General features: G+C 45.6%; 2 protein-coding genes and 1 long non-coding RNA gene across 7 annotated transcripts; 2 read left to right on the top strand and 1 right to left on the bottom strand.

The window, feature by feature from the left end:
- Window positions 1-2,931: 2,931 nt before the first annotated feature.
- Window positions 2,932-7,063, top strand: nfkbiz (nuclear factor of kappa light polypeptide gene enhancer in B-cells inhibitor, zeta). Of its 2 annotated transcripts, XM_086196601.1 has the most exons (10): window positions 2,933-3,199; window positions 4,052-4,143; window positions 4,218-4,492; window positions 4,565-4,670; window positions 4,749-4,895; window positions 5,448-5,511; window positions 5,584-5,753; window positions 5,830-5,940; window positions 6,019-6,186; window positions 6,295-7,062. In XM_086196601.1, exons 1-10 carry the CDS (start codon window positions 3,139-3,141, stop codon window positions 6,319-6,321), a joined length of 1,221 nt encoding a protein of 406 aa, XP_086052727.1. In that variant the 5' UTR covers window positions 2,933-3,138; the 3' UTR covers window positions 6,322-7,062. The 2 variants fall into 2 exon arrangements, with proteins under 2 accessions (XP_086052683.1, XP_086052727.1); XM_086196557.1 differs by having other exon boundaries at window positions 2,932-3,199; window positions 5,830-6,186; window positions 6,295-7,063.
- LOC147272607 (uncharacterized) lies at window positions 4,730-18,851 on the bottom strand. 3 transcript variants are annotated; one of them, XR_015111752.1, is made up of 9 exons: window positions 18,809-18,851; window positions 18,526-18,724; window positions 17,551-17,863; window positions 16,871-16,935; window positions 16,601-16,642; window positions 15,088-15,227; window positions 9,546-9,606; window positions 5,534-5,740; window positions 4,730-4,866 (listed from the first exon to the last, which is right to left on the bottom strand). It is a non-coding gene; the product is annotated as an uncharacterized LOC147272607 (long non-coding RNA). The 3 variants fall into 3 exon arrangements; XR_015111754.1 differs by having other exon boundaries at window positions 18,492-18,809; XR_015111743.1 differs by having other exon boundaries at window positions 18,526-18,809.
- LOC147272606 (vascular endothelial growth factor C-like) lies at window positions 10,036-20,585 on the top strand. Of its 2 annotated transcripts, none has more exons than XM_086196722.1 (8): window positions 10,036-11,013; window positions 14,269-14,512; window positions 14,645-14,835; window positions 15,113-15,243; window positions 15,703-15,806; window positions 16,510-16,644; window positions 16,722-16,941; window positions 20,177-20,585. In XM_086196722.1, exons 1-8 carry the CDS (start codon window positions 10,912-10,914, stop codon window positions 20,286-20,288), a joined length of 1,239 nt encoding a protein of 412 aa, XP_086052848.1. In that variant the 5' UTR covers window positions 10,036-10,911; the 3' UTR covers window positions 20,289-20,585. The 2 variants fall into 2 exon arrangements, with proteins under 2 accessions (XP_086052848.1, XP_086052932.1); XM_086196806.1 differs by having other exon boundaries at window positions 10,039-11,013; window positions 16,740-16,941.
- Window positions 20,586-23,216: the final 2,631 nt, after the last annotated feature.

The raw sequence follows: 23,216 nt of genomic DNA, 5'->3' as shown, positions 1-23,216 counted from the left end.
CTATGGAGTTTTTCCTCAGTCGATGTGAGGGTCTAAGGGCAGAGGATGTTGTTATGATGCCATGTGAAGCCCTTTGAGACAAACTGTTTGTGAAAATGGGCTATACAAATAAAATTGCCTTGCCTTGCCATTAATAAATAAGTTCATAGTTTAACTTAATTTATGTTAAAAGAATATTTCATGTCAAGTTTTGTCATGCTTATATTTTGAAGATTCAAGTTGTGTTTCCATGTGTATCTCGTTCGGTTTGCTCATAAGTACAGGTCATAAGGACTTGAGGACCGGAGACATCATTCCCTCTTTTAAGTTGCACGCAGCCAACGAGGTATTTGTTTGTGTTTTACTTCGGTAGAATGTTTGTATCCACGTGCTGTGCATGGACTCATTAATGCTTTGTATTGTGCTTGTTTCTTTTTTAGTTTTCACGGTTAATTTGGAGGAACCAAGCCTTCAATACATCAGTAGAGGAAATATTGTGTCGGTACGTGCTTTTCGAGGAATTACAGTATAGCTTGCTGTGCTGGACCACATAAGTTTCTTTACTTATTCCTATTTCACGCATGAAAATGTATTTCTTTTGATATTAATTAAGGACTGTTTACTTTGTCTGATGTTTTTTTTTATTGTTTTGTGCTTCTATTCATTATGCTCTAAATAAAGATTTCAAATCAATCGATCAAAAATAATAGGAGTATTTAGGTGCTAAAACATTCCTGTTCTTTCACTACATCAGTTGTTAGTCTGGGGCTTCACTTCTCTGGAGGCACATTTGTCTCCGGACCGGTAGGCAAGGCCTCTTCCTTCTCTACATTATTTAAGCAACGTTAATTTTGCAACACGCTGACTCGGCTCCGAGGAATGACATCCAACTGGTTGCTTATGTAGCATGTTGACTTTCCACATTCACTTCACCCCCGCAAGTGTAAATACACAAATTCCACGTGGTACACCAGGACGGTAATCACAGCTGGAGTCACCTCCTTCTTGACCTGCAATTGTACAAACTGAGGCAGATGTCATTTTCCACAGCACAATGAAGGCAACATGAAGGGAAAGAAAGTAGGGAAGAAAAAGATGGACTGGCAAGCTTATCAGAAGTGGGAAAGACAAGCAGAGATAAGAGAAGCTCAGTCCGTAACAGGATTGATGTTGAAGCAAGAAATGAAAGGAGAGAGTACGTGTGAAAGAAAGGGGAAAAAAATGTAGGGCTAGAAATCAGGAAAGGGCTCTGCCTCCTCCATTTGCTGTCTCCACGACTGCAGCCCCTCCTCCAGAAAACACTTCTCCACAGAGGACCACCGCTGCAACTGACCCCCAACAAGGAACTTCTGAAGGAAAGGGAGGAGCACAGAGATTTGTACCCTGACCTGTCTGTTCTCTCACTCCAAAAACCCAGCAGACTGACATCGTTTCTCCCAAGAAACCGATAGCATCTTCCAACTACTGGTTACGGAGTCAAGAAGATAAAGGGGGTGTACCCCAAATGCCTATGATGATGTTTCCCAACCCCCAACCGTGACCAACGGGGGATGATGCACATGCACATTGGGATCCAGAGGTGTTTGTGTACAGGCCATGGCATCCAGATGAACTGAAAGACATTGCTGAGGAGCTACCTGATCCACAAAAGACTGGAGGTGAGAAATGGGTCAGAGCTATGCATCAGTTCATGTTCTACCAGCAGGGGGGCTACCAACACCAAAGGGCAAAGACGATGGTCTTACCAGACAGGCAGAGGAACAAAAAGAAAGAATCCACAGCCTGTGGGTCCAAGACAAACGGATGGCAGGTTGAGATGCTATAAGTGCGAAGGCTATGGACACATCTCAAGTAACTGTCCTACCCCTGACATCTTCCGCAAGACAAGTCCTGGCCGCATGCGCCACCTGCATGACTGTCTGTCCATTCTCCCGGACTCCCAGTGTCATAACCGTAGGAGACAGCGGAGGCAGGTCAGAGCACTGAGCAGCACATTGACATAAGTACACACCCTGACCCTTAGCAATGATGATAAACCAGTTATCACATCATCAATGCATGCAATTAACATTAGAAGCTAAACCACCACCTAAATTGATTCCTGTACCTTAAGAATCAAGGTGGTAGTTGTTAAATCTGGTCAAAGTGCCATTGTGGGATGCCCTGATTCACCATGTAACACCCCCCATCTTGCCTGTAAAGACACCAAATGGAAGTTGGAGACCAGTCCAAGATTTGAGGGCAGTAAATAAAGCTTTTCGACATCCAGCTCCAACTGTCGACGCCAATGTCTCAGGTTACGGCAGGTTCTTGTTGGTTTCATTCCTGTTCACCATGACTCACAATTCTGGTTTGCTTTCACTTTCAATGGTAAACGTTAAACTTGGATGTGAATTGTTTGCACCAACCTTGGCTTTCGTTCCAGGTAAAGGACAAGCTATGACAGTCTACATTCTCATTCTCAATATGCATTTAATGTTTGCAATAACTTCCACGCATTGTGGAAAAACCGCGGTTTCCTTACCTCTACAGGTAAAACCATCGCTCACAGATGTCTTATTAATTTTCTGTCTGCATTACTGCTACCAGCCTCAATAGCAGTATGCAAATGTCCAGCCCTGACCCTGACCTCAAGGCACAAAAGGGCAATCGCACAGGATGAAGGGGGAAGTTGAGAAGCAAATATTTAACAGGTGTTATTTCCTACGCCCTATGGATATTATCTGCCCCTTTGTTGTTGAACGGTATAAAAGGTTGGGTCGTTGTACAGATCAGCAGAGAACACTCAGCAGTCTTCTCTCCATGCTGCATGCATTAAAGAGACTTGATTCATCACACAGAGTCTGTAATTCTTCAGAGAATTAGCAACTCTCGACGATCTACAAGGAGAATTTCCCTTACAGTCGTGCTAAAGTTCATTTTTTCTGGGGGGGGGGGGGGGGGCGGAGTGAGAGTTAAAAGTCACCTTAGAGACCAGGAAGTTTTGCATTGTTTTTTTTTTTCTTTTTTTATCTTTGGGCCGCTGTTGCTCCTCCTCTTTGGTCCTGTGTTGACAAGTACACAGGTGAGTCACTCTGGCGTGGTTTCTGTTAACCGCCAACCCTCGACTGCTGAGGACTGCGGGTCGCCAACGGAGCGTTGAAGTTCCTGATTCTTGACATGTTGGAGCCAGCGGGGGAGATCAGTGGAAGCCAGAAGCCTCCAACTGTTGATCATGAAGGTCAGTCAGACTTTATCAAACTCACCTTTCATTTAAAACGCATACTATAATATAATAATATAATATATATATACATACATATACACACACACACTAGACTTCCTCGTTCTAACAGCTTGAACCTCCAAAAAGAGGCGATCAATTCAGTGGACTTTTTAAAAGTAATTTGTTTAAATGAGTTTGGAGTTAAAATTATTTCTGACGCGCGAGAAAAACACATTCCTGTACAATATCTCAAATGAAAACTTTGCTCGATGCTTTTCACAACAATCTTCTCGTGTCTTGTCTTGACAAATTACAAGTATTTTTTAAGGCCGTCTGTTCACACAAGTCACCTGAGTTAATTAAATTTGAAGGGGTTATTCATATTAATGGCAACATGCACAGCTAACGCGAGAACGCTCAGGCTCAAAATAAACTATCGCAAAACAGTGTCTACCATGACACCATACGTAGTTGTCACGCCAATACAACAACAGGACGGAGCTTCCTGGGTTCAGCTTGGGAGTGACCGGTCATTAACCAAATCTATTGTACCAAATGTCTAAACTAACGTTAATGCAAAGTCAGCCTAAAATAACTTTGGAACATTTGTTTGTCTTTCTAATGTCCAATTCATGAGTCCTGCAATTGCACAATTTTTGCAACACTGGGGGGGTAAAGCTTTAGCGGTTGATGTCAGGTGAGACTTTACACCATAAGTTTACACCTTTAAATCTTACCAAACCGAAGATGATCGACTCAGAAAGGTGAATATATTCTGGAAGAGCAGGACATGACCCAGATGTACTCTGAGGTTATGGAATGGGAGAGAAAACAGATTCTGATTAGGGTCGCTTCTTGTTTCGTCAGCCTTCGCGATCTCTTACCCGAGAGCACCCCGACGAATCCGAGCTGCGCCAAAGAAGAACACGGTGAAGGAGCTGCTGCTGCTGAAACGACAGGTCAGACTGGGATGAACTGATTCCCTTCAGTATGAGGAAGCTGCGGCCAAACAGTTTCCTTCCTGTGTTTTCAGAGACTGGGCCGCTCACGGGACGACGGCCTGGCGCCTGCGTGTAAGTCGGCTAAAACTCAACATCCGTCGGGCCCCCCCACACCCGTGAACCGGAGCATCCCGGCTCCCTTCTCCTTTCCTGAAGAACAGCTCGTTGGCCTTCCGTCCACGCTAGGACCTCTTCTTCCCGCCGAAGCGCCGACGTCTTTATTTCAGTGGCAGGTGGAACAAGAGGTGCGGCGACTTGACGGTGTTCCTCCTGAGATGGTGAACATGCAGGACGCAGATGGTGACACGTACGTACTGACGGGTCAAAACAGTCGCCTTGGTGTGGATCCACTCTGATCTGCCGCGTTCCCACCTGACAGATGTCTTCACATTGCCGTGGCGCAAGGAAGAAGGCCGCTGGCTTTTGCGCTTGCTGGAAAAATGGCGACAAGTGGCACTTTAGAACTTAAAGAACACAATGGACAGGTATCACCACTGAGTAGTACTGACGTGAACTTCCTGACTCGTAGTACCTGGAGAGTAAGCCTGCTTTCCTCTGCACAGACGGCGCTTCAGTTAGCAGCTACGGCCGATCAGCACCTGATTGTCCGGGACCTGCTGTCGCACGGGGCTCTGCTCAACACTCAGGATTTATGGGGACGCTCGCCTCTGCACGTGTGCGCTGAGAAAGGACACTTCCTCAGTCTTCAGGTGACAATATGAGTCAAATAAGCAACTGATAAAAGTGTCTAAGCACATAGTCTTTCAGTTGGAGCAGAGTTCTTAGTAAAAAAACCAAACAAAACTGGGATTTCTGTCCTGTTTGTCCTTGTCAACACCGGTAAGGATTAACCCACTGAGTTAATCAGTGATGGGGACGCGTTGGACTGTCAACTGGATGTAAACAAACACGGTACGGGAGAGATCTATGAGTTTATTGGTAACTATAATGGAGAACAACCAGCCAGGTCATTTATTCCAGAAGAATACCACAGTGGAACGCATTTGATTTCCTTTTTCTACAAAGCCCTGTGTTATTTCTACCTCAGAAAATTTAAGATAATGATGGCGTGTTAATGTCAGAGCTTGAGACCTGGCGTGGGACTGCATGGAACGGACGAGTCCGCGGTTCGGTCTCAACACTCGCGGGTCAAGTTGATCACTTCCAAAGGCCTTGTACAGCCGAGATGCTGTCTCTGCCGCCCCCTGCGGGGAGGCAAAGTGTACTACCACAGATAAATGTGTGTCTGGTGTTTGTCTCAGAGCATGTGGAGGACTCTGTCAGGGTGGGGCCAACCAGTCCACGCTGATGTGATCAACTATGATGGTGAGTGTCTTTTTTCTGTCACCTTACGTCAACGGCTAACGTGGCTAAGGCAGCGCTGTGGTCCCTCTGGAGGTCTGACGCCCCTTCACACAGCCGTCCTGTCTCACAACGCTGTTGTGAGAGACATGAGGCCTCTGGGGAACTCCTGCTCGTATGCGGCGAGGGAGCTGGCGCTCAAGGGACAGACGTACGCTCGATGTATCCACACTCTGCTCGACATGGGCGCCTCCTGTGGGACCAAAGTAACAACAACTACAGGACAACATATCATCGTAACAGGGTCGACCAACCATTTAGGTTCCATTTTAATTCCAACAGGATTTAAAAAGCGGACGGACGTGTCTCCACATGGCGTGTGAACAGGCCAACGTGGAGCTGATGAAAATATTTCTCGACCTGCCGATGTCGCTCGCGATCGTCAACGTTCAGGTTTGTCATAAAAATGAGATGAGATGCAAAACACGGGGGGGAACATATTCTCTGGCGTTATGTTGTTTTTGCTTCCAGATGTTCAACGGGAACACTGCCCTGCACGTCGTCTGCTCCTTACGGAATCCCCACGCTCAGGTCGAAGCGGCAAAGCTGCTGATGAGGAGAGGAGCCAACCCCGGTGCTAGAAACGCAGAGAACGAAGCGCCGTCTCAGATGTTGCCTGACGGACCCGTCGGCGTAAAGGTGCTCACTAAGGCTTTGTTTTAATGTCCGAGCAGTTTAACGAACCTTGAGAGCAAAGAAATACAAGATATTCACATTTAACAGAAATGTACCTCCTTCTTTCTCCAGCTGGGGCAGCTGCTGAGAGGGAAATGAATTCCTGCTTGAGCGAGAAGAACACTGTCAGTCAGACAGTCTAGTCTTTATCCATATTTGCCATCCAGAGGCAAATGCCGTTTGTTTCAGTGAAACATGCCCAACCGTTCATTACCTTCCAGTAATGTTAAAACTTTTCTTTTCTTTGTCATAAACTGTAATAACTGCTTCACAACGAGTGAAAGTTCGGAGTCTCGTATTTACTCGGGACTTTATTTTAATTGTTGTAAAATCTAAATTTGACACCTCTTTTCCCTTCTGCCCTGATTGGCATTTGGGATTGTCGCATAACGTGTTCTTTTACCCAAAGATGATCATTTGCTTCATTTAGTCACGAACCAAAGTAATTATACACAATAAATGTTGAATTAATGACGCTACCAAACGAGATTGTGAATATGCTGCATTTCACTTTCAAACCTAAAAGTTTTGAGAATGGAAATAAATTCATTCAACTGATTGTAACTGCCATTACTTTTGACCTTAAACGCTAATTTTAGAGCGTGACTTGATTGGTAATGTGTGGATGAAAGACCTGCTGCGGGGGGTTGGACGCAGACACAGGAAGTACCTGAACGTCTCCAGCACAGAGGAAGGAGTGAGCCCTGGTCCTTACCGCCGAAGCCACAAGTGCAATTCTTTTCCAGGAAGAAAACTGAGACGGATGTTAAAACTTGTGTTTAAATGGTGAAGAATGGAAAGAGTCGACTTGCGTGATGTAATTTTAGCCATCAGACTCAGGGGTGTTGATATAAATAAAAATAACAGCGTGAGAAAGGGATGACTAATGCTCATTAACGGCTATTTAGCGAGGAGAGGAAACTATGCGGGACTGCAGGCCAATAAGAGGCGGCAACAAGCAGACATTTCAACTACAAAAATAACTTCTACTCTTTAGCAGTTGAGCCTCGGGCGGAAGACGACGTGAGAATTACAGTAACTGTTTAAAATCAACATCTATGTCTTACCGATTCAACAACAACAAAAGAAAAGCAAAACTCCATCAAGCTTTTGCAAGAATGAGGAGATGTGGGTCAGCAGATGGCGCCAAATACTCATGGAGCGGTTGAGACAGGATAAGCTGTGTTTGCAGGCTATTTACTTCCAAGGTGATCCAGAATATGCGGTGACTCACACGCCACAACGTGCTCAGAGGGCAAGAAGCAACTGTACCGATGGCGTGCAAGAAAATGACTTCATCTGCTGCCTCAAACCTAAATTGCAGCAGTAGATGTTAAAAATACCCTGATGTAGCATCTCATTGCTGAGATGGTACCAGTGTTAAGTTAGCTAATCCTACCAGGTGTCCCTACCTCTGCGCAGGCGGCGGCGGCGCAGCAAGCGAGCGCAGCAAGCGAGCGCAGCAAGCGAGCGCAGCAAGCGAGCGCAGCAAGCGAGCGCAGGTCTTGGTTGCGGAGGGAGGGTGCAGATAAATAAAGCAGCTGCATCTCACGGGGTTTTTTCCATTGAGTCGTTGACATGAGTGAATCATGCAATAGCGTATGGAATAAAATCTTAACTGCGGCCCGTCACTCCTCGAGATCCACAAACTATTGCGTGTCGTGCAAAGCCGCTCGCGGAGCCGAGCGCGGTCACTGCTCCGTGGCAGGATTTTGACTGCTCGCCAGGTTGAGTTTGCAACATCTCGCCTCTATGACGTGACGCCTCGTGGCGTGGTACTGGATGGATTGTGTTGTCTGTAGGTGAGGACCGGGCAAGGTCGAGGCCTCTCGTCTGCGGGATGACCTTGAGACGGTTCTCGAGAGGAGCCGAGTTTAAACGCGCTTTAAAATCCCTGCTCCGGCAGGTTTTTGGCAGGAAGTGAACCTCGCTTGTCGCACTTCCAACCTCTTCAAGGAGACCGTGATGGTCTTGTTGCTGCTGGACGACAAATTTACCTTTTGGTATCCAGACAGAAACCGCAACCCTGACCGGACGTCGGGTTTCTCTTCGAGAGTACATCTCCGGTGCGGATCGCTTCATTCCTGCAGCAGACACCGACACAGCGGGAGCAGTTTTCTATAATTACGCAGCACAATGGCGGCGCTTTGTGAGGCGCTGCTGTCTGGTGTAAAGGGCGCTCTATCTACTGCAGGGCACAGGATGTCGAGACAGAGGAGCAGTATTTGATAAACACAGGGGGTGTAGTAAAAGGACAGCTGTGAAAAAGAGATGATTCAAGCTTTAAAAATGGTGCTACTTAGGACTTTGTACCTGAACTAAATCAACTGTACATGAACGATAAAGACATTTATTCAATAGAAACAGTCGTGATAAAGCTTTAGTGTTCTTGAGTGAACATGTGAATTATTCAATTGCGTAACATTTTATCCTGTCCTCAGTTTCCGTCTGCATGTTCCCTTACGCTTTTCTAGAGAATTTCTTGTTCGGAGCCTGGAGTATGAAATCGAGTTCAGGCTAATGAAGGTGGGGATCATCCTGGGATTGACTGACAGAAACGTTGGCACCAGGAAAAACATAAAGACGCGATGACAATCGTACGGTTTCTCTGAGGAAAAGTTCAAGTTTAGTAATTTTGTACAATTCAAGGCAGGACTGTCCCAACTGTTCCACTGATTGGATGTTCTGATGTGTGAAATCTCTTATCTCCTCACCTCTGTCACGCGTGCGTGTGTGTGTGTGCTTGCAAAGTTCATCCATCACAGGCGAGCTTGGCAGTGGAGCACAGCTTGTTATGGGAGACCCTGGATTCTGACTTCTACATTCATGACGCGTTGCCTCAAACTAAAAGCTCCTCCTGGCTTTAGTTTTATACGTTTTAACGCAGACTCAGCCTTTAGCCATCGCCGTTTCATCAATCGAGGCCAAGCAACATCTGATTGAGTTTTTTGACCGCCCTGATCTTCGGCAAAGCTCATTTTCAGGCAGCAGCTCAACTCGCTGGCACGCCTGTTGAAACTTAAACACAAAGTCTATAAACGTGGCGCTTCGGTGCCAAACAATCATCCCCCGCGCCGCTGATCAACTTCTATCGTCTCTAATTCTATGCTCCGAGCTCACATGATGAGATGGGGAGAGCAATGACTGGAATGTGGAATTTGGTTGCACAGATTTCAACACATAAAGCGCGCTGCATGCAGACACTTGCCACCGTGTGCGTGCGTGTGCGTCTGGGGGCGTGCGTCTTTAATCCCCGAAGAGGCTGGCAGTTACTGGCCCCAAAATATCGGATGTTTTTTCATTTGAGCGTTTCCCAGACACACCTCTTTCTTTCTCTGTAGCGGCGACTAGCCTCTTTGTCTTCTCCGGTCCGTCTGTCTGTTTCTCCCTGTAATTTATTTTACAGTTGTCAGCTTGAATCTTGGAGGGAGGAAAAAGGAGATCATAATTCAGGGAAAAAAGGAAAAAAAAAAAAAAGATGCTTCTGGTGTTCACCTCTCTGTACCCTCCTCCTGTGTGACACGCGTGTCCGCAGCCTTGAGGCTGTATAGTTACTGAAGTATGTAATGTTCGACTGTTTAGGGCCTTGAAACCGGGAGGGAAAAAAGAGAAGGAATAATGAAGGGAGAAGTGAGATTTGGGGAGGGGGGGGGGCTCGAAAAGCTGGTGAAACGGGGCTGCAGGTGTGACGTGAAGCTTCGTTTCTGGCCGAAAAAGAGGGGAATCCAGCGGACTGACGTAAAAAGCAGAAACGGCAGCTCATAAAAAGAGCTGCGCTTCCTCACGGGCTGCTACTGGAAACAATTTAAAAGTCTGCTGCTCTCGTTATGACAAAGAATGTGTGAGAAGGAGCGGAGTGATTTATGAAATCGAAAAGTTACAACAGAGTAAAAATAACCTGTAGTGTGCCAGCGTGACCAGCTTGAACGCACAAGACATCTCCCTCAGATCCTCCACTCCGCCCACAAGATACAATCCTTCCATTCTTGCATTTGTGCTCTTTCACTCCACCAGGACGTCTAGGAGCAGGACTCACAAGCCTCCCAAAGCCGCTCGCGCCAGGAGCAGGACTTTTTTTTTTTTTTTTTTTTTAAACACAGGATTTGGAATAACAGACTTGAGAGAGAAGAAGAACAAGAAAAGGAGAGCAAGAGAGAGAGAGGGGGAGAGAGAGAGAGCTTTGGCCTTAAGGTTTCTGGGGAAGATAAAGAGGCAGCGAAAGACAGAGGGAGGGCAGAGCACAGCTGCTGTGGGACGAGACAGACAAATAAAGATAAAGAAAGCGAGGAGGTGCGCAAGTGTGGAGGGCGAAAGGAGGACGACCAAGGCCGGAGGGAAAAAGGAGGTAAAAGAAAAAGGAAAATTGGGAATAACTCCAGGGGCAATTAAAACCTGATGAGTTTGTCTTCAAACTTCCAATTGTGCAGCCAAAATGCAGCCGAACGAGAGACCAGACTTCCTCTGACAAGCTGAGACAATCCCCTCATCATGTTTTATTCAGCCGCTCACCAAAACTCAAACAACCTGCGCCAGAAGAGCAACTTCGTCCCTGGATAGAATGAGGAGAGGCGCAAAGAGATACCTGTGATACCCTCCTCTCCTCCTCCGCCTTCCTCTTATTCTCTCTCACTTTACATCCACCAACCGCCTCCTCCTGCTCCTCCTCCTCCTCCTTTCCATCTCCTCACTATGTTGATACCAGCTTTGCTCCTATGGATTCCAACAATCAGCAACTTGTGTTCAGGACAAGACTATATGGACTATTACCGAACTGGAGACATGGGTACCGAGGTGAGACCTTCTCCTTTACAGTCTAGAACTGATCGGACCGAGTCGAAGCCTGGATACACGAGGGGGTCGGGAAGGGGTGGGTTTTTCTCACACGCCCGTGGGAAAGATGCTATCAAGGTGTGCTGCGGGAGGAGGGGGATCGAGTGCTATCGCTGTACAGCTTAAAGTCGTCCTTTCGTAAGCGTGAGTCATGAAGCGCAGCCGTGTATTAAAGAAGGGACGATGCAAATGAATAAAATGCTACTTGAAAAGAAAAAAAAAACAAAACAGGAGTTTCATCTGTTCCTCCCTGGCTGTGGCGTTACAAAATCCAGACGTCACAGAAGCGGCTTCTCTCTTGGTGTATACTACCCACCCCGCCAAGGTTGGTGAAATTTGGACTGTTTGTTTTTGCATAATCCTGCTAACAGACAAACCACCGGTGGAAAATGATCCCCTTGGCAGAAGCGCGACCGAAGTCAAACCCGCAGCGTTCGTTCCTACGTCGTCACGCTGTTTATTTGATGGTATCGACCGTGACTGAGAGACCTCGTCGTGACTGTTCAAGAATTCTAAAATGTTTACGCCAGAACGGGAGGGTTCAAATATCCAAAGAGTTTTGGGTTTCTTGAGTGACCGTGTGGGTCAAACCGAGAGATTATGGTGTAATTCAAGCACCCCCCCCCCCCCCAAGAAGAATAGGAGCCAATTCGAGTGAAACAAGCAGTTTGTGTGATTTAGCCAGGTAAGAACAGTCACAGGTGAGAGGCTTCTCACGGGGGGCTGTGACATTGGCGGGAGGGCCAGTGTCAGGTCATCGCTAATTACAGAATCCTCTCCTGCACCCTATGCCATCTGACTCAAATCTCCACTTCCTGTCAAAAAAATGACACCCATACAAGTCTTGTGGTTCATCTTTCTTGTTTTTGGTTCCATCTTGGAACAATTTAAATCCCCGTGTAAATTTTTTTTTTTTTTCTTTCATCGTCTGTCTCAATTAGGATTTGACGAACTTAAAAATGCCGTTCTCCAGCCTCTGCCACCTTTTTCAGAAAAAATTCCGGGAAGACTTCTAATGTCAGTTAGTTGGAAATTCAGGATCAGATTACTGGCAGGAATTTAGTTTCCTTTCTCATTAAACAAAGTGCAGATGCACCGGAGGAGACTTTCGGTAACTGAAGCCTCCTGGAGCTGAATGAATGAATGAATGAATCCCAGTCACATAGGTTTGCTGGGGCTGGCCGGTTACTCCAAGTCAAAGACCCCAGTTAAAGAAAAATCATGTGCTCTAGTGCACGCTCTCATGCGCACGTGGGTGTGTGCATGTTGGTGTGTCTATGTTGCAGCAGAATCTGACGGACACACCCCAGAGCGCTGGACTGAACAACGTCCAGCATGACCTCATGGTCCCACAGCGATGACCTCATGTCATGCGATCAGTTAACAACAGAAACCAGGGGGGACTGAAGAAAAAAGAAAAGAGGAAAACTGGGAAAGACTTTAAAGAAAAAGAGAAGAATCAAGACCCCAGGGCGCATTTCAAAGCATCCATCAGTTGCAAGGCACTGGTTTACTGCAGGGGTGGGCTCCATGTTTCCCACAGGCGAAGGGATACAAACCGTAAGAACATCTCAGGGCTCTTCTTTTTCCAGCGGCACTTGGTGTTTGCGGCGTACTTGGCGTGCTAGCTCCAAAAAAAAAAAAGTCTGCCGCTCGTCACGGCGTATTTCGATGTGCACTCGCTGTTAAAAGCGGGACACTGCGATTCCGTCGCTGCTAACGGTACCAGCCTGTCACTTTAGCCCGATCTAAACGTGGACAGCGCCCTCTGCTGGTATCAAGTTTAATATCGCATCATTCACAGAGACTGACATATTGCTGTCTTTTATAGATAATTTAGGGGACATCCTGATTCCCTCTGAGAAGCTCCAGCCCATTCCCGATCCACTGGTTTACATGGGCCTTCAAACACCACTATGAAGCCAACGCTGTCCAATTTTCCGCAGCAAAACTTCAACATTTTGCTGATTCAGAGTACATGAATGCCAAGAACCGTTTTAACTGGTGTTAGCCAAGACACATATGAAGTTCTCTTATGAGCCGTGGTGACAAAGACGACCGGAGAAGCACAGCGGGATCCATGGAGAGATGGGGGCATCGCTCGAGGGAGCTCAACGTTAATGCAGATCTGTTAAATGCCACTTGTGCCAGTCTGCTGCTTTCGGCCTTCTCCACTGGAGGGGGGGGGGGTTTAACATGTGACATACACTCAAACTCCCAGCTGACATTTTATCCACCGCAGATTAATCCGCTGCGTCTTTTAGTTGTACAATTAACCTTTTATGTTGTAGCGTAGCAGCAGCATAATCTATCATGAAAATCATTAAGGGATGACTCACCGCAGTTTACAGAGTGATACTGTAAACACAGAGATCCTGCGCGGACGGGGTCGCCGCAGAGAATCTGTTTGGGCCGTTAGAGCAGCCCAATGACGCGCGCTCAAGGACTCCTCGGGAGTTGAGGCTGCCGAGTCACAACTAAAAAGATTGGTAAAGCAACCAACGTGGATATGAAAGTTTACTTTTTACTTACGTAAACTGGGTCATGCAGCCACTTGTTGCTCAAGGGCACTACAGCAACCAGGGAAATTATTTCCAAACTTAATTGCTTTGCCTTGGATGACTTCTACACATGGAGACAGGTAGAACAGGGAAGACCAAGACTCGCGTTGAGGAAAATGTTCTATCACGTGCGAGGTTCTTTGATTTAATCAGAGAACGTTTCTCGAGGCGAATATTCGGCAACGCCCCCAAGGCATTGTCGGGATATTACTAAGTAAACATTTAACTTTACGGGAAACTCATTTAAACTTCCCTTAAAAACATGACATAGTATTAGCTGGGTAGCAAGATGAAGGCAGAGAGAAGATTTTGCAACTTCCTCGTGCGCTTGGGTCGGTAGAGAGGACACACGCAGCCGTAGCAGCTAACAGTAGCCGTCAGCAACATGTTACAACACATTGGTAGCTGAGGTATTCACTGTTTATCCGGCTCAAAACACACACGGCTTACACTGTCAATTCTGCCAGAGCTAACAGGACTGCTCAGTTGTCTCAGGGCATAAATTAACACACTCTTTATGCGAATGAGAAGAATGTCTGTGAGCTTTTCTCGGCTTATCATCTCGGTGGATTTATTTCTCAGTACAACACTTGTTCTGTTGTTTTTTCATGGCTGGGAGAATTACGTGATACGATTCTTCAATCTTGTCCTCCAGGCTCCAGTGTTGTCAGATGACCAACCCAGTTTAGAGACTGTGACCAGCGTGGATCAGCTACTGCAGCTCATATACCCAGAATACAATCTACTCCAGCACTGCCTGAGGAAGAAATCCTGGCACACCACCTCTTCCTCCTCTTTTCCCACCTCGTCGGCGAGCCCGTCATTCAAAACTACCGATGAGGATTTGTGGAGTCCGCTGAGGGAGGAGCCCGCTTTTAAAATGGACGGCACGCTTGAGGGTAAAGCTCCGTTCGAAGAGTATTTTAAATCGATATGTATTGGGAAGGCGAAAGCTAACTTGTAGCAAAATCAGAGCTCTGGATTCTATTGAGCGGGGGACAAAAATCTGAGTCCAAATCCTTTGTTTTCAGTCATTCTAGAAGAGATCCAGCGGACCTCGTGCCAGCCGAGAGAGGTGTGCGTCGAGGTCGCCAAAGAACACCCAGAATCCACCAGTCAATTCTACCTCCCTCGCTGCGTGGCGCTGCACCGGTGCGGTGGATGCTGCACTAACGAGGCCTTATACTGCACCAATACGAGTCACACGCTTGTCAACAAGACGGTGGGTGCAGCTCCGCCTTATATCTGAAGGCTACCACAGGAAAGATGACAAATATGACAAACCGCCCTAGCACGGGGGGGGGGGGGGGCAATGCCACACGCTGTCACGTACAACATCACCGTCTGCACCTGCAGCCCAAACACTCTTCGAAGGGAAAGTTACAATAAAGTCCTTAAGGGTGTGAAAATAAATCTGTGTATATTTCACGACGCAGTGGAGGAGAAGATTTAGGGAGGGGGAAAAAAATGACACTTGCCTCTATCTCCTTTCCCGCCAGCTGATGGAACTGTCCCCGCCCAGGATGGAGCGCTCTATTGTCATGGTGACCTTCGTCAACCACACTTCCTGCGACTGCCAGGCGAAGCGGCCGTACCACTCCATCATCCGCAGAGCTGCAACAGATCACCTGTGAGTGAGGCTGCAGAGTGTGAGTGTGTGTGTGTGTGTTCACAACAATATATCTGATCCACTTCTCTTACATCCACGAGAAACACAGGGTTCCTGCAGCTTTAATACAAGAATTTTTAAGACTTATTTTACTGCCACTTGAATGAAATTTAATACCTGGGCTGTTCCAGGTCCAAAGAGCCGCGATCCCTAATATCTGGAGCGGTCGTGATGTTTTCACCGACAGCGGAAGAGCAGATCCAAAACCAAAATAAACAAATGTTTCCAATTATTTGACAAATGGAAAGAAGTTCTCTGAAGTTGTGACCTTTTTAAGACTAAAGCTTTTAAATCAGTCTCCAAACATCAACTAAGGCCTTGTTTTCAGATTAATGAATTCAATACCTTTCAAAAAATGTTAAAGATCAACCAGAAACCTGTTAATATTGTGTGTGTGTGTGTGTGTGTGTGTGTGTGTAGGTGTTCCCCTCCTGACGTCCCCTGTGCTTCAGGGCTTTTATGGGATTCAGTAAATTGCGTGTGCGTCCCGGATGACGCCATGAGCCACATGGGAAGAGGGACAGGTGAGCGTGTGGGACAGTCAATCTGCCCAGGTGTCTTTTTCTCATTGTTTTACTGTATCGCATTTAATCGACTTCCAAACAGATTTAAAAGAGCATAAAATAACAATAATAATAATAATAATAATAATAATAATAATAATAAGCCTCAGATGCCTGTCAGACTACGTTCCTCTAATTTTAAACAGTCGCCCTGCTGAAAATATTAGCAGTATGTCTATATAACCCTTAAAATACAGAGCCAGACTAACGGTGACATCATCGGGGCAACTTTATCAACATCTCCCAGCAGGGATTTAGGCTTCCAGCATGTGTGAACATCTCAGAGTTAATTGGTTTGAGGACGTGACACAGATTTTAGCCTTCAAAAACTCCGCCGCTGCAGCCAAATGATGATGACGCCTGAGCGGTAAATGAAATGATTTGGAGCCGATTCGCCCGAGGGAGAGTTTATTCAGCTCAAATGAAATGTGAGAAGCGAAAGTGTCTTTGTGGCATTTTTGCTTGTACATTCATGTAAAGAGTGGTGAATTACAGCGCCTTGATACTTTTTCAATTATCCTATGAAGAGGCCTCCGGCTATTTAAGGGAAATATTCGGTAGAAGATCAGACATCATCATCAAAAACAAAAACAAAACAAAAACCCTGTTCTGTAGCTGCCTGCCCTAAAAGAATCAGCTAAATACTTTTTTATCTGGCTTCCAGTGGCGCTGGACTCGGGTCTGCTGGCTCTCTGCGGGCCTAACAGGGTTTTGAAGGACTCCACCTGCGAGTGCGTGTGTCGAAATGGACTCACCGAGGCGAGCTGTGATACCGGCTGGAAACTCGACCACGACACCTGTGAGGAGAAATGGAGAATACTTGCAAATAAATGGCTTTTTTTTCTTCTTTTTTTTTAAAGAAATGTTGATATGAAGTCTGTCTGTGTGTGACAGGTGAATGTCAGTGTGAAGGTCAGCCGGAGGGACAGTGGTGTCCCGCCGGCCAGCGGTGGGACAACGAGCTGTGCGGCTGCGTGTGTGCTGCCGACTGTCCCGGGCATCAACCCCTGAACCCCGACACCTGCCTGTGTCAGTGCAGAGAGAGTCCGCAGTCCTGTCTGCGGCAGGGCAAGAGGTTCAACCCCAACTCCTGCAGGTAAATTGAGGAAAGGATTAAAAAAAATAATAACAATAATAAAGGCGGATGTGAAGCTGGTCAGCAGCGAATCCGCCTTTAAAAAAAAAAAAAAAAGTGCTTGAGAACGACGTCAAATTTCTCAGCTCTGCACTTTAACCTCCCTGTGGAGAGAGGGACAAGTTTCCTCCGGGGGACAAAATTATCTAAAATCTGGGCTTCAACCAACTTGATCCGGGCTGAACCACATATTCTTTCACCGCTCCCGTCACAGTAATTCCTCAGGAGTTGACAGTTCCTCTTTTCCTACCACTACACGCTGTAAACTCAAGGATCCAGAAACTTTCCAGCTGTACTGCACTTGTCGGTAATATCAACTGTCTCCTTGCATTGTTTAAAAAAAAAAAAATAATAATAATAATAATAATAATACTACATTTACTGAAAAATGTGGCGGAAAACTTGCCTTATTCATGCATACCTCTTCCACAGAGTTTTAAGAGAGCATGAAATAGTTTGTGGCCACTTAAGGCGAGAAGATGATGTAACCAATTTGCTCAGCTGACAAGAAATTCCACAAAAATATGCACAAAGTCCCGTTGAGTGGATGTTGTGATACAGCTCTGTTACCTCTGCTAAAGCAGCTTGCTCTGATACTTGATCTTCGGTGTGTCATCTCCGCCAGTTGGCTCTTGAGGTGCCACCGCAGCTCCTCGGGGAATAAAGCGAGAGAGAGGAGGAGGAGGAGAGACAGGGAAATCTCAATGGACATATCATACATTCCAAACTCCAAAAAAGAAAACTATTTTCTTTCAGATGTTTCCATCTGACCTTTTATGGACATAAGACATCTTAAACATTCGACCATGTTCTCAGCTGCGTGCGATGCATGTGTGCCGCGGTTCCCACAGCTAGCACGCAAGAGGCCTCTGACCCAGGAGGCCTGCAGAGACGGAGGGAGAGACGGAGTGAACTCGCTGACAGAGAGCAGAGCAGCCATCAGACAGGAGATAGATTGAGCGACAGGCGCAACGAAAAACACGCGGGCAGACATGAGCTTTGACATCAGCAGTTTGTATCAGTGACTATGCATGAGAAAGTTCATTCGGTTATGAGTTAGAGCTGGGCGAACTTTACTGCTGGTGATTCTCAGGCACTTCAGCTTGCAGGGGCCAACAGAAAAGTCACATAGTGACTCAGAAGGAATTAATGTTAATCAAAGCTGTTTTCGGTCACAAGCTTTTTTATCCTTTTGGGAAAAAATCGAATTAGTAAGCTAATACATAAAATCCTAATGTTTCATAACTAATTTGGGGACACTGGGATAAACAAGCCAAATTAAAACTAAGTACACCACAGGGCCGCATCGCTAACTGCGCCGACACAGAGGCAAAGCTAATGTTAGCATGGTGATATGTGAGCTATTTAAAGAGTAGGATAGTGGTCGTATGGTTTACACAGACGGAGCGATGGTTCAAAAACTGTTTACATGTAAACAAAAGCCCCTTTCACACTGCACCAAAAACGCGGGTCAACACGGGTTTTTCTGCACTCTGAAAGGGTCGACTTACCATGTCGACCCGGGTGTTTGGCGGCTCGGCTCACCTCGCTTGCAGTGTGAGAACAGCAACCCGCGTCGTCTCAGGTTTCACGCCACCTTCCCTGTCGCATCCTGATTGACACTGTGCCGCCTGTCAGGCTCTGCCTGTAGCTTCTTCGGCTCCCTTCCAGACGAGCCAAAAACTCCATCCTCCTTCGCTGCTTCAGCAACCGGACATTTTCCAATCTGCGCCGAGTTTATACGCTTGGCAAAAGAGACAACATTGTAGTGCAGGCAAAGACACCGCTACGGTTCCACTCGACGACGTCCATGTGGTCGTTGGTATACCTCTCGGTGTTCCGGCGCACGTTCATGCGTAATGATGACGTTGTCAGCGCGATGACGTACGAGAGAGAAAAAACGCAGGCAAGCCGCTATCACAGAGACCTTCTTCCCAGGTGTCACAAGTAGCGTAGCTAACGCCTGACAGACAACGCTAAAGTTAGCTTGCCGGTACTTGAACCATATAAAGTGAGGCATTGTGTTTCAGAAATCGGACCTAACACTGAAAACACGGTTTAACATCCATTTAATCAGATAAGACATTAAAGTATCTCTCTCACGTGTAACAGTTCAGAGGTTAGCTGCCTCAATATGTGGCAAAGTTGAATAGCTTGCTAACATGACCCAAACTCAAGTGACAAAGCAAAATAACTTGCAAAAATTTGACCCAAATGAAAAACAAGTAAACATAATGTCTTGGTCAAAATATCGTTAAATATAGATGTATAGCTCAAACCTGTCAGCAAAATAACAGTATGAAATGTTATACAAAAAACAGACAAAGGGGAATTTACACTCCTTGAAAACTGCACGTTGAAAAACCTTGGAAAGATGCGTATTTCCACACAGTGGGAGATTCGTTTGTTGTTGTTTTTTTGGAGAACAAGCTCTTCTATTGTTTATTTTTATATCTCTACTGACATTTCTTTGCAAACTACCCACCAGTGTAAGCGAATGGTTTGGAACTACAGTAACTAGCCTGCCGTCCCACAAAATAAACATGGATATACCACAAAGCCTGTAGTTACTTTTACACATATTGCACTTGATTAGTATCGGAATATTATCTGCTGAACTATTTCTTCTTCCTGTTGCTAGCATGCCAAAAGATAATTTCCATTTCATGCTAAAATAATGGACAATTAAGTTAACTAATAAAAGCAGGGATGCGTGGGTTAAGTTTCAGCTCAGGTCGGAAAAGACAACTATTTTACTTGTTCTTTGTCCATCATAGTTTTATTTTTGTTTTAAATTTGATTGAACATCTGGTCACAGTTGGTGGTGTTCAGATTTTGCAGAGAAGCACTCCCAGAAATGGCTATTTCCCTCCCCTCTCTGGAGACAGAGAGTCTTTTGATGCACGCACAAACAAAATTTTGGATCGGGGTTTATCCAGAAGGGATGTGAATATCTGAATAATCAATAGTATTCATGCCAAGAGCAGACAATTCCTCTGTTCCTCCCTTTTCCCCTGCTTTCAACATCCTTTCATTCCCTCCACCCTTCTCTAAAACATCTCTGTCAATTGTGTCTTCGCCTCTTTTTTGCTCCATTTAATTGTCTAAACTCTTTGCCTTCTTCTCATGTGTGTGTGTGTGTGTGTGTGTGTTTTTATGGCTCTCCTCCTCATCTCCCATCTCTTCCTTCCTCCAGTTGTTACAGGTTGCCATGCAGACAGTCCAGCCGAGTGTGTCAGTCTGGCTTTTACTACAGCCAACAAGTCTGCCAGTGCATCCCCAACTACATGAGGCCTGAGTGGAACTGACCAGTCACGAGGGGTAGGAGACTGCAGTCGCCGCCATTTATTGGCCTTCAACCTGAGACACTTGTGGACTGGGAACCGAGAAAGTGAAGTGTTGGATTAACGGACAACAGGTGGCACTTTGAGGAGTTTTCATAATGCCGTCTGCGCTCCGGGAAAGCTTTTCGGTGAATCTCAAAGGCCAAAACAGCCACTCGTGCAGTAAAAGCAGTGAAAAGGAGAGGAAATAATGAGCGTCCGTGTGTTGGCCCTTTTCCCACGATCCTGACTGAAAAAAAAAACAAAAAAAACAAAAACAAATCACACCTTCAGACATGACGGAACGGACCAATCAGACTCAAAGCCCAGGTTGATCCCTGCCGCAACGTGTTTGAGCAAGATGTTCACCCTCCGCTTGTAATTCTGTGAAACGGAAAGTGGAATAAGATAATAACAGACCAGACTCCACGCTTCTTCTACTTCTTCTTTTTTTTCCCAGTGTTGTTTTGTTTTTAGATTAAATAAACCTGAGGCAAATTCGCACTCTGGCAGCCGTGAGGGACGAGATATTTGACAGGTTGAAGGATTTAATTTTGCAGGAATCATGCGATGTGATGTCACTGCATGTTGCTAGGTTGTTTTGTTTCTTTGCAGAGGAGGAAACGGGGAGATTAACTTTAATAACATTTTACGAAAAGGTTACATCTCCACTGGAGGGCACGGAGCGTATAGATCATAAAACCTTCTCCCACTGAGAGTAGATGTCATCAGAATTACTCATTTAAACACTTTATAACCTATATGTTTCTACTGTAGTGCCGATCTTTGGAAGTTCAACTTGGTTGGTAACACTGGGGTTAAAGATACAGTCCTTCTAATTTAACTTTCAACATTCTTAAGCATTATGACGAGTAAATATTTAAGGTTCATATTTAAAACATGAATGTTCTGAAGATGGAGTTGTAAAATACTGTATTTAAGTCGCAAACATAACTGAAACTGTACCCAAGCTGATTTAATTATTGCAGATACATTGAATAATAATTGTCCAGTTTGCCCGCACTGCAGAAGCATTCACTGGCACAGCTTTTTAGGGGTCAAAACAAGACTAAATATTAAGATGAAGATGTGATGGAGCGTATCAGTGTTGCCTGTTCATGGTTGTTGAGATAAATATTTAAAGTTGTTTTGAAGTACTGATTAAAGGCCTTGCCAGACGCGTGCATCTCCTTATTTTGTTGCGGTTGAATACTATACTGCAACGTGATTTATGGACTTCACGCCGCAGCCGGGTGACAAGGGGATTTTTGAATTGACGTATGACGATACGATAGATAAACTTACAAAGAAATGTTTTGAATGGGACCCGATAATCTTTTGCTTTTAAATGTAAGTCTTAAAAAAAATAAAATTTGATGATGGCCCGCAGCTACGATCAGACATACGTCAAATATTGAGAAAAGCTCTTATTCTGAAGCATTTTACTTTTCTAAATTTAATTTAGCTTCACTGTGTGGACAAGAAACTCATTTTTTGGGGAATTTAATTACATTTTTGACCAGCCACCAATCACATGCTATTAATTTCCCAGATTTTTTTTTGTTTTTAAAAAGCAATTGCAGACTTAGTTTTGGTATCTTATCCACGTCGAGTGAGTTTTTCCATGCTAACATTTTAAACAAATATTAGCTTCATCCATACATTATTGTAGAATGTGAATGTTTCAAATTTCCATTAATCACAATCTCTAATGACAACTGTTCCTTTAAAAAAAAAAAAAAACCTCCGTGGTCGTGAAGGAGTACTGCACCCATACACAGGCTCCTCATGTTCCCCTAACTTTCAACACACACACACACACACACACACCTGTGAAAGGGAAGGGGGGTGGGGTGGGGGACCTGACTCCTCCTGTGTTCTCCTGTTTCTTCGTCTCCGCTGTCTTCGGTTGCCTCTCGCTCCGTCTACCGCAGTAAACAATACAGACTCAGGTTGAAAGCAGACCGCCTCCCCCTCCGCTCGTGTCTCCGACGAGCAGTGAACGCCTCAGCTAAAACGACACAACAGCAGCTTTACTGACAATGACACGCTGATTCTGTGCAGCCGCGCCTTTCACCAAAAAGTGCTGCTCCTATAAAAATTACCGTAATGACTCCGTGGAGCGTTTGAGCTCGTGGTTGCAGCTGGTGAAGTTCCAGACCAAACTGCAGTTTCATGTCCTTCTAATTTAAATATCAAAATATTGTTAGTAAAGTGATACCTGTAAAAGAACAGGGCCGCTACTGATAAATAAACAACAAGCCTCGACAGGAATGCATCAGGGTCATCCCGCCTTGAAAACTTCCAAGATATATTTCAGGGGGGGGGTTTTTTTCCCCCCAAACAAAAATACACTCAGGTCATGATTGACAGCTCCCTGCCTCAACACCGATAATCACGGAGATTTACTTCATTTTCTGCTCAACTTATTTCCACTGACAGAGAAAATACCAAAAGACCACATAAAAAGGGGATCTTAGTCAGAATCATTTGTTTACAAGGCCACCAACATTTTTCCAACCATCCACTGCAAGGTTAAGGTCCGTGTCATCCGTGTTCTCCTCACCGCAATGTAGTTTGAGCGCGGGAAAAGATGCGGTTTTATCCTTTTCCAAGTGCAGAAACAGGCTGAAGTCCTTTGCTCCCCCCCCCCCCCCCGTTTGAAAAGGCCTGAAAGAAGAAACTGAGATTTAAAAAGCTTTTCATATGATCTTCAAGTAATTGGTGCTGTTGCAGACATCTTAGAAACACAACCCTATGAACTCTCCACTCCCACCCCCCCCCCCCCCCCCCAAATCAGAGCCAGACCAAACAAGATACCTTTCTTTTCTTTCTCTGTGCTGTCAGGGAGCCCAGAACCACAGACAGCTAGTTAGCTTAACAACATGATTGATAGTGGACGGGAGGTGTTCG

The sequence above is a fragment of the Aulostomus chinensis genome, chromosome 1 (genome assembly GCF_037954235.1).
Source record: "Aulostomus chinensis isolate RoL2024-O1b breed Wild chromosome 1, RoL_Achi_v1.0, whole genome shotgun sequence".
NCBI classification, from domain to species: Eukaryota; Metazoa; Chordata; class Actinopteri; order Syngnathiformes; family Aulostomidae; genus Aulostomus; species Aulostomus chinensis.
Note: the sequence above shows the minus strand (reverse complement) of the source record. Positions and strands in the feature narration are given on the sequence as shown.

Excerpts from the sequence above, each read along its gene's own strand:
- nfkbiz (XM_086196557.1), top strand. The coding sequence starts at position 3,139 with ATGTTGGAGCCAGCGGGGGAGATCAGTGGAAGCCAGAAGCCTCCAACT. Across the intron at positions 4,493-4,564 it reads CAGGACGCAGATGGTGACAC|ATGTCTTCACATTGCCGTGG; the intron begins GTACGTACTGAC and ends CCCACCTGACAG. Across the intron at positions 6,187-6,294 it reads ACGGACCCGTCGGCGTAAAG|CTGGGGCAGCTGCTGAGAGG; the intron begins GTGCTCACTAAG and ends TTCTTTCTCCAG.
- LOC147272606 (XM_086196722.1), top strand. The coding sequence starts at position 10,912 with ATGTTGATACCAGCTTTGCTCCTATGGATTCCAACAATCAGCAACTTG. Across the intron at positions 11,014-14,268 it reads CTGGAGACATGGGTACCGAG|GCTCCAGTGTTGTCAGATGA; the intron begins GTGAGACCTTCT and ends CTTGTCCTCCAG. Across the intron at positions 14,836-15,112 it reads ACACGCTTGTCAACAAGACG|CTGATGGAACTGTCCCCGCC; the intron begins GTGGGTGCAGCT and ends CTTTCCCGCCAG.